The sequence below is a fragment of the Chelonoidis abingdonii genome, chromosome 15 (assembly GCF_003597395.2).
Source record: "Chelonoidis abingdonii isolate Lonesome George chromosome 15, CheloAbing_2.0, whole genome shotgun sequence".
Taxonomy (NCBI): domain Eukaryota; kingdom Metazoa; phylum Chordata; order Testudines; family Testudinidae; genus Chelonoidis; species Chelonoidis abingdonii.
In genome coordinates, this window is record NC_133783.1 from 16,962,907 (window position 1) to 16,977,216 (window position 14,310).

The 14,310-nt window shown below is 41.7% G+C and overlaps 1 protein-coding gene across 6 annotated transcripts in view; it reads right to left on the reverse strand.

The window, feature by feature from the left end:
* Nucleotides 1-14,310, reverse strand: part of ANK3 (ankyrin 3) — a 548,067-nt gene that overhangs the window by 318,066 nt on the left and 215,691 nt on the right. For all 6 annotated transcript variants that reach the window (XR_012657046.1, XM_032786555.2, XM_032786562.2 and 3 more), the window contains one exon: nucleotides 9,116-9,222. Coding sequence is in view for 5 of the 6 variants with exons in the window: in XM_032786555.2 (XP_032642446.1) it covers nucleotides 9,116-9,222 (107 nt within the window). In the remaining variant the exon portion in view is untranslated. The remainder of the gene's footprint in view (nucleotides 1-9,115; nucleotides 9,223-14,310) is intronic.

Genomic DNA, 14,310 nt, shown 5'->3' on the forward strand with positions numbered 1-14,310 from the left:
GGGGTGGTTGTTGGTTTTGGTTGGTTGTTCGGGTGTGGGTTTTGTTGTGGTGCAGGTTGGTTTTTGTTGGTTTGTTGGTTGGGGGGTGGTTGGGGGGTTGTGTGGGGTGTGGTTGAGGTGGGGGTGGGGGGTTGTGGTTAGGGCTGTTGTTTGTGTGTGGTTTTTGGTGTGTTGTTTTGTGGGTGTTGGGGGTTTGGTTTTTTGTTTTGTTTCTGGGGTGGGCTTTGGGTTTGGTTGGAGGTGTTGGGTTTATGGGGTTGTATTGTGGTGGGGGGGATTTGGATTTGTTTGGTGTGGTTGTTGTTTGTTTTGGGGTGGGGTCTTGGTGTTGGGGGTTGTTGGTGGTTGTGTGGTTTGGTGTGTTTTGTGGTGTTGGGGGGATTGTTTTGGCAGTTTCTAATCGTTTTGGGTTTGGGATTGGTTTTTAGGGAGGGTGGGGAGAAGGCATATTTTTTTTAAGTCAGCTTTCCTTTGTTTTGCCGATATGATGGAGCAGATGGGCACCGTGGGTTGGTTATTTGTTACAGGTTATTAATGGTTTGTGAGGGGTATTGTTATGATAGTTAGACATTATGGTGCAGTGAAAAGGATGTTTGTTTGTATCATTTCGTTAGCACTTTGAGAGATCAATGTTATGTGCACACTGTGTTATAGTGATGGTTGTGTTGGTAAAAGTTGTTAGTGATAGGGGTGTTTTGTGTGTGTGAGTGTTTTCTTAAACCTTTTCGTCTTTGTTTTTTGTTTCATTGTTTCTGTAGCTTTGAATAATTAAAGGAATCGTACGTGGTTGGCGAAATGCGTATAATTTTTTTTTTGATGGAGTAAAGACAATTTATTTTACATAAACAACTTATTGTGTTTTGTTTGTTCTCTTTATTTAAAGATTATGTTAAAACTTTTTATTAATTTTTCCTAGGGGTAATCTTTCTAGGAATGCCCTTTGACAAATGGAAAACACAGAGTAGTGCCTTTAGTACCCGTTGTTCCGGGTTTGGGTTGTTTGGGTTGTGTTTTCTGGTTTTTGTGTGTTTTTTTCATGTTTGGGGTGGGTTTGTGTTTTTGGGCTGTGGGCGGTGGGGTATGGGTGTCAGATGCAGCAGAGCCGTTGACCTTTACTATAGTTATAGGTTAGGGTTTTTCCGGGAGTGGCGTAAGCAATTTGTTTTTATTATGTTGTTCGACTCGAATATATTATTTATAGCACCTTCTATCTGCATATTGGTTAAGTTGCATTATTGGTTACCATGTTAATTTTAGAAATTAATAGAAATTGGGAGCCTAATCTTCTGTGGCTCTGCATACCATCCTCCTTTCAAATTATATTACATGCATTTTTTGATTACAGCTATATCTTTGAAGGGAATGCTGTATATTTGTGTAATAATGATTGGTGTTTTAATAGTATGGGTTGAGATCTACTGGTGGTGGTTTTTTCTTAGACTTTGTTCATAAAGTACTTTGTTTTTTCTTGTTGTGATATGTAAACCTGAAGTATTATTAATTATTTAATGATTCTTTCTGCCATGGTTGTTGTAATTGGTTAGATTATTCTTAGTTTAAGCTATAAATTTTTCATTGTGAAAGATGGCTCTTGAGCTTATCTGTAATCACAGATGATAGCTCTTGATATGTGATATGTTAAATTTTTCCTTTGATCGACATAATGCGAAAGTATGTACCAATCTGATAGTCATATTTCAAAATTCTTATGATTCAGTGGAGAAGGTGTGACAGAGTAATGGTGTTAGTTGATTCTTTTTAGGATTAGCGTTGAAGGCAATTGCTTGAAGATTTTGTTTAATTATATGTTGAAGTAATATGTTATCTTGGTCTGGGTGAAGGTGAGAACTTTTCATGTTCATACTCTAATTACTGATTCTTTGTATGTTTATGTTATATTGTATATGTCACTGTAAGTCTTGTGGTTTATAATTGCAGTGGGTTTATCCCTTCATTCAGAATTGTGTTGGGGATGTGGGTTTATATTTTAGAGGGAAATGGTCTTCTTTTTAAATAGTGACTCTTTTTATGTATTAGTTGAATAATCCTTTATATTGATATTAAATTCATTCTTTGTATGTTTTGGGTGATTATATATTGTTGATACTACAGGTAGTCATCCTATTGGGATATATTTTACACTTATGTATCTTAGTATCATTATTTTCTTTCTCTGTTTAATATGTTTGCTTGTGGCTTGCTGTTTTGACTGTATAAATTAATTGAAATTCAATGATTAGACTTTGGTGTGTTGTCATTTGGAGTACTTATGGAATCTATTGGTTCTTTTATTAACCTTACTTATTACTTGTTATGTATAGAGTCAGTCTGAATCTTCACTGATTGAGATTCGTAGAACTTTCTCTTGATATTTCGATGGGTGAAGTATCCCGCTTGAATTTTCCGCTCTACTGTTTGATGTTGCTTTGTGTAGATTGTTGTTATTTGGTATTTGGGGTGGCATATGAGTTGTCTCTGTATTGCGTATGTCTTTGAGTTTTCTTTCTAATTGAGGTTTCATGTGTCGCGCTCTCAGTTTAATTCATTTATGCGTGTTAGGTTTGTTTTCGTGGTTAGAATTTTATTTAAGTGGTTTTTGTTAACTTCTGTTTTTGTGATCTGAGTTGAATTATGGATATTATTAGGTGGTTTTTTGTAATTAATTTAGTGTTGATGTAATCTCTCTATTAATTTTAATTTAAATTATATAGATGGCACAGCGCCCTATGACGAGCTTATGTGTGATTCCCTGGTGCGGTTGAGGTGTCGCCATGTATAGTTTGCGTGTCTGTAGGTGCCTGACCCCTGGATCTCGGTAGATGGCCTTATATTTTTTACTAATTTCAGTGATTTACAGAGCAACATCAGAGAAATGTCAATGCTGATTCTTCATGATGTAATGGGCAGTAAGCGCATGTGCAACAGGCTGTAAAGATTCAGGAGTTGTTGCGCTATTTTAAGGATTGGTACTCGCAACATATATCATGTAAAGTATTGAAGCAAGGGCGAACTATCCTTTGCTTACAGAGAGGAAGTATTAATGTAAGTGTGCTTTTGCGGTTTTGCTTTGTTGCCTGTTTCTTTATGTGTTCTCGCTCTTGGCTTATTTGCCAGGCTTAATAGTAGTGGGCTATTTTGCGGTAGATTTTTTTTGTCAGGTGAAAGATGGCAGTAGCATAGTTGTAATGAGGGGATCGTTGTTTGTGGTGTCTCCCATTATGTGCTGAGGAGTTCATGGTTTTTTGAATTTGTTGTGATATTCGCTGTGAGTGGTGAGATGGATGAAGTAATTTACGCTTGGCACAGGACTGGAGTTTTAGTTTAGTTGGTGCTGTTGGGTTTTTTGTAGGGGTGTGTTTCTCGTGGGCTGGTTGGTCTGATTATGGTATAGTTCAGGGTGGGTGGTCACGATCGTGGTGGGGTATATCGATAGTTGGCTGATTTCGGTGTTTATTTAGACGTGATATTTAATATGTCGATTTTCTGCGGCCACACTCGGACTGTAATTTGCTCGTTTGTGGGTGTCATTGGTCTAGGTGTTAACGTCGATTTTTTTCTTGGATAATCTGTTGGGCGCGTTGTGGGTGGATGGTGGTCCGGTGCGCTATCCGTATTCGCTTAGGTCTCATTCGCCCTTGGGGTGTATGGTTGTTGTTGATCGCATTGTTTGTCGGGTGTTGTATTCTTGTGTAAATGTCGTCATTATTTCTTTTGGTGGAATGTGTGAGTAGCTGACTGTCGTCGTCGGCTGCCGTGTGGTTTCCTGGATTTGGCTGGCAGAGCGCCATAGCAGCAGGTGATCATGGGAGCCTGTTTAGCTTTTTTTTTTTTTCGTGGATGTTATTGGTGTTCCGCTGACGCGGTAGAGTGATGATTTTCTCTACTGGCAGGCGTCTATTCAGTGGGGATTCACGTTGCCTCTTGTGCTATGATTGTTTTATGGCAGAGTGTTTTAGTCGGTCGTCTGTTTATGTTGACTGTTCGGAGAGGAGGTGGAGGAAGTGCTAGTGAGTTCTGGTTTAGTTTCCCCCTCTGTGACTGTTCCTGATGCTATGCTATAGTTTGATGTGGCTTTGGCTGAAGTCGGCTTTGGGGTCGTTAGCGTTACGCGTAAAAGTCAATATTGGTATTGAGTGTTTTTCGCGACTTGGGACTGAGTGGGATCGCTTCTTTATATTGGTTGCTGATGGAATTTTTTATAGAGTCAGTTCCTGGCTTGTGAAGTGAGGGCGAAGTTTGTTTTAGGACCAGGGTGTACTTTCTGGATGTCTCATGGGCTGCTGTTCTCGTGTTGTGTGTTTTTGATTGGCTTTGTGGTGTGTGTGTCTTTTGTTTTTTTCATGCCTTGGCCGTTGCTTCCTTCCTTCTGCTCGGGCAACCTTGTGGGGTACCGTGTGTGTGTTGCCCTATTGTGTCATGGATAATAGATATTGCGGATTGAAGATTTCTCTCGGTGAGATTTTGTTTTTGTTAGTATGTAAATGAGGGGAGGCAGCCTCCGGGGTGTTGATGTCATGTGCAGTTACTTTGGATTTTCTATTTTATTATGGAGACTGTGGGGAGTGGGGGCTGGGGGTGAGTCTTGCGAGTCCCTCGTCAGGTTCTTATGAGTGTGTGTAGTCTGTTGATAGCTTTCTGTTGAATCTATGGGTAGTTAACTTGTTGGAGTGTTTTTGCATTTTTAGACGGCAGGTGCCCGAGTGCTCTTCACCTGAGCCGCCAGTAGAGGCAGTTTCAGGTGCGGTTGTGGATGGCGGTTGATTGTACGGGTGATTATTTTCGCAGTTCTATATGTGTAGGCATGCGACACGGGGAGGGGGAGAGGAGGCAGATGAGGTGCTCTTTGTCACTTGTGTTTGCGGCTTCCGCGCGGTATTTTCTACCTTAGGCTCATGTTCTCTAGTTGAGCGGAATGTTAGTGTTTGGGACAGTTGAAGAAGGTGAGAAGATGTTTGTTCTTTGTCCCGTTGTTTTGCTTTCATAGGTGGTGTGGGTGGATGTTGTTGTTTCTGGGCTGCTTGTTTTGTAGTTGTTTTTTGGGGTAGACCTGAGGGATGTTCTTACGTTCCTGTTCTTTTGTGTATTGAGTTTGAGTTCGTGACTCTCTCAGTCGGATTTGTATTTTGGAACAGTACAGACTTTTGGAGTCTCTGCTAAGAGAGTGCATAGAACTTTATAGAGACGCTTGTGTGGGTGGGGACTGTGGTAGTGGGGTCCTCAGTACCCCCTCGATCCATATGAGGCTCCATTTGTGGTTCTGTGGGTTTCTTCTGTCTGAGTTTTTTGTCCGCTATTTCGTGTGTGGTATGTGTGTGGCGGAGATTTTTTTGCAAAGACGCTTTGGGCTTCGTGTTCTGGTAGGGTCGGAGCTCTTGTCAGGACCAGATTGTTCCGATATAGCTGATTCAGATCTAGCGTAGTCATTACTACGAGTCCATGCTGGAGGCTCTTTTTGCAGTTTGAGACTTTTGCTATCTGCCAAGATCTGATGTTTTTGCGCTGAGCTCCACTGAGTGGGCAAACTTGGGTGTTTGAATATGTTAGGTCTAATATAAAGGTCGGGGGCTTCCTGTTAGACTTGGGGGTGCCCGCTGCGAGTGCTGAGGTTCAGATGGCTTTCCAGTGCGTGGTTGCGATGGTGGGACTGGTGAGGTACCGGGGTGCCGGAGGCCGCTGAAGTAGACGTGCGATTTCCGTCCACATACCGTAAATCCGATATGTTAATATCGATTTAGCGCTACTCCTCTCGTCGGGGTGGAGTACAGAAATCAATTTAAAGAGCCCTTTATATCGATATAAAGGGCGTTGTAGTGTGGACGGGTACAGCGTTAAATCGATTTAACGCTCTTTAAATCGATTTAAACGCGTAGTGTAGACCAGGCCTCATACAGGTTATTCCTGCCCTAGTATGTTGCCCCACAGATAGGATAACTGTCCATCATGTATGCAGATACTTGCATATTTTAGCCCAATTCTTCATTAATATAACAAAAGATATTCATATAATCAAACAATCACATATAAAAGGAAATATTAAGGCAATGTTATTCACCTGGTTAATATGCTACACTTAACAGTGCATTAGTGGCAAACCCAAGCACGATCAGAAAGAGCACAAGCTACAAGCAGTTACCAAAATACTAAGCCTAAACAGTCCAATCTTTACACATTGCCGGCTATATGAAAAATGGATTTACTGCCAATAACATTTTACTCATTAAATTTTCAAAGTGATTTTCTCTTTTAAAAACATAATTCTCGTGAAAAATATTTTCAAATAATACTTCATGCACTGTTTCTATCAAAAGGATTAGCAGCTGATGTTTACCTCATTTAAGGCCTGTCTAAAAAAGTCAGCTGAAGTATGATCTCTGAACTACAAAGCTAAAAGCTAAAGAGTGAACATTCCTACTTTAAAATAAACAAAAGACAGAAGATATAAGAGGATGCACTACAAACATCTATGCACACTTCAACTGTGGACAGAGAGTTGATGTAAATAAAACTAAATGAGGATTCATAGAAAGGACAGAGTTATCACCTTGAATCATACTGGGGAAGTGGAGAGGAATAGCTGCAAAATAATTTAGAAAGCAAATGGGAAAAATTAATATAAGATAATTAGAAGCAAGCAACAGAAAATGTCAATAATTAGCCAAAGAAAAGTAACCATCAGAAAAATAATGAAAGCAATGCATTTGAGGGCCAACTTTAAAAATGATTTGGCTTCCATTTTATATATACTGTAACACATTTTGTAATACATAATATGCTGTACACTGAAAAAAATCTTTCCTAAATGTAGCATTAATTTAAGGGTCATGTCTCCTCTCAGTATTGGCCTATAACTTCTATTAGCATTTCTGGGAGTTGCATGAGTGCTTGGACAACTGAAAAGACTCCGTAAGCTTTTGTGCCTATCATAGATCAACACAGAATTCCATGTGACATGGGTTCTTTGAATTTGTGTCATACCCACAAGCATGCTTCACTGTGTATCTTGGAAAATCAACCATTGTGCTTGCATACAGGAGTTTATTTTCCAAAGTACAGTATAAGAAGATATATATCTATAAACTTTCAAAAATTCAATTTGAAGAGAAATTTAATGAATGGCTTATGGGAGTTACATCTTTTTCAATAAGATGTAACTCCTATAAGCCATTCATCAAATTTCTCTTCAAATTGAATTTTTGAAAGTTTACAGATATGGGAATGCACTGTGCTTAATCTAATGTATAGTATATTTACAGCCTAGGATCCAAGTCTTCTGTGTTTCTTATTAAAATAATGTTAGTGTACTAATTTTTTCACTGAGCCAAGGAAACCAAGGTTTCAAAAGATGCAACATGCAGATATGGGGAGAAGTGAGTATACAGGGTTACACCTGAAAAATTTAAGTCATAAGAACCTATGTTGTTTGTTCCAGCAAATCTGTGTTTAATCCATCTGTAGGTTGCAGGTTTCTTAGCAGATTTCGGAGCAGTGTAATGCTTATTAAGAGAAAGATGCAAAGCACAGACTGGTAGAAAGACTTACCTAAACTCAAAGAATAACATGAAAAAAATACCTTGGCTTAAAATGAGAAAAGCCAGAAGATTCTAAATTAATGCCATAATTCCTTCCTTTGCGAATGTTCGGTGATTTGGGGCTAGATCTTCCATTCCTTGCATACCAAAATCTCCAGCTCATTTTTTATGGTGAACTAAGAACATGGGACAAATTTTAGATTGTTTCTTCTGAATATGTGTACATGGGGAAAAGGAATAGCCAAGCAGGAGACGATTGTGCCTTGTTCTCCCTAATCTGGGAACACAAAGTTGGCAAGTGCTCTGCAGATGGAGTTTTAGAGGGACATTCTAAGATATGACTGAGAATTTTAGATATGCAAGGAATGCAGGATAAAGCCCATGCAAAATTGTCCATGATTGTTAGGATCTGTGCAGGAGGGCAATTTCAGCTAAAATAACAATACTAATGGGTAAATTTTTAGTCTTAGAGCTGAATCTCTTTGAAGCTCTGACTGCAGTGTTAAGCACATGCTTAGGTTCTTTGCTGGATCGGGACCTAAAATTCTACCTGTTAGTCCTCATCTTTTATATTGGTACTTTGCTTAGGTACATTCTTAAGTGCTTGGCTGAACTGGGCCCTTACCCTTAACTCTGAATCTCTTGGAGCTTGATGGTTTAAAATGCACCCTTTACATTATAATAAGTGAAGCTAGTCATAAAATGTGTGTGTGAGAGGAGGGAAGGGGCAGAAATCAGTGAAAAGGAATACAGAATTTTGTTTCCTGTTCTTGTTGAAAATTTTACTACAAATATTGATATTAGGTAAGCTCATGTGTGACACAGAATTCCCTTTGGTTATTTATACTTTTTAACTGGAAAATTCTACAATATGCATTTCAAACATCACCCATATCTCAATTACTTGTGGTACCACTGAGAAACACTGCAATAATAGTGATGCTTTATTGGTAGTGAATTGTGTAATTAATGTCAAAAGAAAATTTTTGTTGGGGTGGGAAAAGGGAAGGTTTGGTGCAAATAAAAGAAGATTAAATTACAAGCTCTCATTTTTTATGGAAAAGTGAACAGCAAGTGAAGCATTGTATCTCTAATTTCATATTTAGAACAATTTAATACAACATAACTAAAATCATCCTAAGACATTTAAAAGCAAAGCATAAGCAACAGAAAAGGCAAAACAAGCTTATTACAGGAAGTTCCCTGTGGGATTTCAGCTTTTCCTTGTGCCTAGGAAATTAGGCATGAAGGAAAAATTTCATGATGAGATGCAAGACTTGTGCTCACCACTCCTAATAACACTATTGAGAGGCCTTTGATTAAGGTCCTGCCTGTCTCAGAAATCCATCCCCACATCTCAGATGAAACCTTCTGGAAGGCTGAAATACAAGTTCTTTCTTTCTATGTAATTCTTGATTATCTTTAGACCTGAACCTGTTCTCACTGAAGTCAACAAGAGTTTTGCCATTGGCTTTTTGAACTGGTGTAGGACTGGAACCATTACCAGCAATTTCAGTAGGTTATAATGTCCACATAACAGTACATTTTCATACTTAATGACAAAGGAAATCTGTTAAATGACCTACCCAGAATGGATGGGACTTGAGACAAGGTTAACATTATCCAAGGTGTCTGCAGCCCAGCTATAATGTCTGAGAGAATCAGAATCAAATTCCCTTGGAAATGTCAGGTGCTTCAAAAAGATAAACAAACAGATATTTAAAATCAACATGAAAAAGTCAAACTTTTCTGCCCAGCACATCTCAACTCTGTCATTTTACAGTTAGAATTACTTCCTCTGCATGCACTCTGACATTTCTCTGGTCTAGCAGCTGCAAATTACTGACCTAGGAAACACAGAATTCTCAAAACAGGTTAAATGAATCCTACAGCACGTTAAATTTCCTTTTTCTGCTTTCGCTGCATCCCTAATTACAGTTCTCTCTCCCACACTTTTGTCCAATTTGCATTTACATACAAGGTCAAGAAAAAGCTATGGAAAATTGTTTGCTTGTGCAGAAAATTCCTAGGAAATCCATCTAGGGTTAAGTCTTGTAACCAGGGACAACCCTATGGGGGTGCAGGCCCCAGAACATAGGAGCTGAATTTCTAAGGCCCAGGCATCACCCCTATTCCAACCCTTCCCCCCAGGTCCCACCCCACCCTTGACCTTCTTCCCCGACCCCGCCCTTTCCAACGCCTCAGCTTCCTGCCCCTCCCCTGGGTCCTCTCCTCCTCTCAGTCACCTCCTGAAAGCACGAAACATCTGAGCCGCAGCACGAACAGTAGGTAGCTGGGAGTTGGGAAAGTGCTTGATTGCAGGGCACACTGGTGGCGCAGCGAGGGCACTGGGGGAGGATTGTGGTGGTTCTCTGGATTGAGGAAGACTCTCTTCTCCTCGCGTTAGCCAGCCTGCTTCTCTGACTTCCTGTTTGCCTCCTCAGGCCCACTCTCGCCCGCAGCTCTGCCTCCTCACGATGTCTAAACGATTAAGCAATCCGGAGCCCCCCAGAGCCGACTCACGGGCCCGAGAGCGGTCATCCCCCAATGCTTTTACCCAAGGGACGGCTCTGCTTCTAATCCTTACTTGCGCATAGGTCCTGTTGACTAACTGGAAGGTTTAGCTGCGCTGGAACTGAGAATCTGGTCTGTCAGTTGTCGACACTCACGTTATGGCAGGTTGTTGGTATTTACTTTTCTGTATTCCTGTGCAGTTATCGCTGGAATTTTATGGAGGCTTGTTACCCCTTACTCACACACTTAAACACTGTTTAAACTCTGCACAGTACTTGGGCCTTCTAATTGTCATAATTAAGGCTATGTTTTAGTCACGAGTATTTTTAATAAAAATCACGGATAGGTCACGGGCACTAAACAAAAATTCATGGCCCCTGACCTGTCCATGACTTTTACTACACCTCTACCCCGATATAATGCGACCCAATATAACATGAATTCAGATATAATGCGTAAAGCAGTGCTCCGGGGGGCAGGGCTGCGCACTCCGGCGGATCAAAGCAAGTTCAATATAATGCAGTTTCACCTATAACGCGGTAAGATTTTTTGGCTCCCGAGGACAGCATTATATCGGGGTACAGGTGTATATACCTCTGACTAAAACTGGGGGGTCATGCTCTGGGGGGAACGGCCTGAGGGGCACCGTGGGTGCTCAGGGAGATGGCTGGGGTGGGCACAGGTGTTTGGGGAGGACACGGCCCGGGGGGGCCGCAGGTGCTCAGGGTGTGTGTGGATGCTCAGGGGAGGAGGGGACGCGCTGCAAGTGCTGGGAGGGTATGGCCCGGTGGGTGCCACAGGTGCTCGAAGGGGGGCGCAGTCTGGGAGCACTGCGAGAAGGGTTGGCAGGGCTGGAGCAAGCTCCCTACCAGACTCCTGAGCTCCACGTGCTGCCTCCATTTTGCCCCAAGCCCTGGCTCTGGAGCCTCACTGGCTGGGAACTGCGGCCAATGGGAGCTGCAGGGGCGGTGCCTGTGGGCAGAGGCAGCACATGGCGCTAGGAGCTGAAGGAGGGGAGTTCCTGTCACTCTTTCTGGGAGTCCCGCACCCCAACCCCAGACCTGAGCCCCCTCCCAAACTCCTGCTGCTGGAGGGTGGGGAGAGACTGCCCCAGCAGCAGCCAGGACAATTGGCCCAGGGGCTGCCAAAGCTGCTCAGGTGGCTCCCGGGCCAGTTGCGCCAGCTGCTGCAGAAGTCATGGAAACCATGACTTCCATGACAAACACAAAGCCCTAGTCATAATTGAATTTCAAATATTGCTAAGTCAATCACACTAGAATAACGCTGTCAGACTTTCAGCTGGGTCTAAAGTGTTACTGCATCACAGAGTGAAATTGTCCTTTTTGCAGGAATTAAGTAGAACTCAAAAGAACTTTTTCTTCAGGGCAGTAACTCAGTTTTCACCATCCCATATAGAGGCATTTTGGGGACAATGCCATGTTGTGGTTCCATACATTCTTTCGGATTGTGTTGGTGAAGTGCATCATGGCTGAACTTTTTTTTTTAAACCAGTTATACTGTTTAAATCATCAAATACTGCATGGGCATATTTTCTGAGAGGAATGCAAGTGATGTGAATGCCACTAAAACATGCAGGAAGCACTGTCAGACATCACTCCAAGAAAACAATCTAAGTCAATGTGCTTGTCACTCAGTACCAAAAGCCTATCTAATGGTTGGGCAGATCACTCTGCTCAAAATTTTAGTGCTTCTCATAAATAAGATATTTTTGTTTGTACCCAAAACATGAATAAAGATAGCAAGTACTCTTTGACCTTTTATCTGATCTTTTATCTTACATTTTTTAGACCTGAATCTCATGAACTGCTCTGAACACAAATTACTCAAATCTAAGATGAGATGGTAAACATTTCTGCATTGGGAATAATGTATTGGTTCCATCTTTATATACTGGTAAATTAAAGGTAATTTAAAAACAAATCCTTTTAAATGGGAGTATCAGTTCTAGTCATAAATCCAACAAATACCAGCACAGACATATGAAAGTCCTCCACTGAGAAGGTTTCATAAGGTAAACAGCCAGTAAGTGTTTGTTTTAGGCTAGAACCTGCATGCCTCATTTTACTCATTTTCAATGTTTTTTTCTTCAAATGTTTCTTGAATTTTGGCTTTGTTTTCAAGAAAGTCAAAATCCTCAAAGCATGTCTAAAAATCTTCAGGGTGCAACTTTGCTCTGTCATCTGTCCAACTGTACATCAGACATAGTTTTTGATTTTCTCTTCTTTCGGTTACCTCTTTTATTAGGGTCTGTTTCTTCTGTAAAACACTTACTTCAGACAATCAGGTGCAATGATTCCAGTAAGCAGACAACAATAATTATGGGCATGTAGCATGCTAAAGTATGGCAAGTGTTGAATACCTACAATATGCTAGCCAGGCCATTGTACAAGAATGACAAATTAATTTTTAACACAGGCAGTTTCTCTAATCCTTTTCAACATGGCATTAATAATTCTTCCATATTCCACGGAGAGGATAAATTTTCATCAGGATGCCTTGACTTTCAAGTTCATGTGGCAATGCCAATCCCATCAATTTCTATTACCGTGGATTTATGTGACTTAAAAAAAAAATCACATGATGATTTATCATATGGCTGTACAGGTATAAAAGCTAAATTAAGGTAAATCCCAAAAGGTTCATGGTCTGGTTTGAGGTTTAGTTACAAAATTTAGCTAACCCCAGTCTGACAGATTATTATTTCAAAATTATGCGAACTGCCAACATTTGTGTATTTAACGCAGGGTATGTCTACACTACGGGATTATTCCGATTTTACATAAACCGGTTTTATAAAACAGATTGTATAAAGTCGAGTGCAGTTGCGGCCACACTAAAGCTACATTTAATTCGCGGTGTGCATCCATGATCCGAGCGCGAGCGTCTATTTCCGGGAGCGTTGCACTGTGGGTAGCATTCCATAGCTATCCATAGTTCCACGTCTACCCCGCCCTTTTAGAATTCTGGGTTGAGAGACCCAGTGGCTGATGGGGCAAAATCATTGTCGCAGGTTGGTTCTGGGTAAATGTCGTCAGTCATTCCTTCCTCTGGAAAGCAATGGCAGACATCATTTCACGCCTTTTTCCCTGGATTGCCCTGGCAGACCCATAGTATGGCAACCATGGAGCCCATTCAGTGTTTTGTTTTTTTGTTTTTTTTACAGTCACTGTATGTGTACTGGATGCCGCGTGACAGAGGCGATACTTCCAGCGCTACACAGCAGCATTCATTTGCTTTGTGCATGATAGCAGAGACAGTTATCAGTCGTTCTGTACCGTCTGCTGCCACTTAAATTTGGCAATGAGATGATGGTTACTGTCCCTCTGTACTGTCTGCTGCTATCATGGTGCCCCTGGCTGAGATAGGCCGGGGGCGCAAAAGCAAAACTGGGAACGACTCCCAGAGTCAATCCCTCTTTATAGTTTCTAAAAATAGAGTCAGTCCTGCCTAGAATATGGGGCAAGTGTACTAGAGAACCACTGTATCAGAGAGCACAGCTGCTCCGTGCAGATCCCGCAGAAATGATGAGCTACATGCCATTCACGGGGGGTGCCCCTGCAACAACCCACCCGTTGCTTCCCTCCTCCCCCAACCTTCCTGGGCTACCGTTGCGTGTCCCCCCATTTGTGTCATGAAGTTATAAAGAATGCAGGAATAAGAAACACTGATCTTTTTAGTGACATAAAATGAGGGGGAGGCAGCCTCCAGTGCTATGATAGTCCAGCAGGACATTAAGTGGTGTGGGGGAGGAGAGCCCAGCATCCACTGCTATGATAGTCCAGGCAGTACAGAATCTTTCTTTACACGTGAAGGGAGGGGGCTGATTGAAGCTTAGCCCCCCAGTTGCTATGATGAAGACGGGTTAACCCGTTCTGTCCCATCTAACTGGGAATGACCAGGAATCATTCCTATTTACCCAGGCGCCTCCGCCGGCCGGCCTTCAACCTCAGGCGAGCAGGGTATTCAGCAAGTTATCAAGCATAGGAGCACTTACGGGTTGATAAGGACCGTTTACCAGTCCTTGCCACCAATCTGCACCAAGAGGAGGAGAGGAGCAAATACTGCGCTTCACTGCTGCAGCATCGTGTCTACCAGCAGCATTCAGTACACATAGGGTGACGCTGAAAGAAGTCAAGAAACGATTTCTTTCCCCTTTCTTTCACGTGTGGTGGTGGGGGGAGTAAATTGAGGAGCTATCCCTGAACCACGCGGACAATGTGTTTGAACCTACAGCATTGGAGCCTCA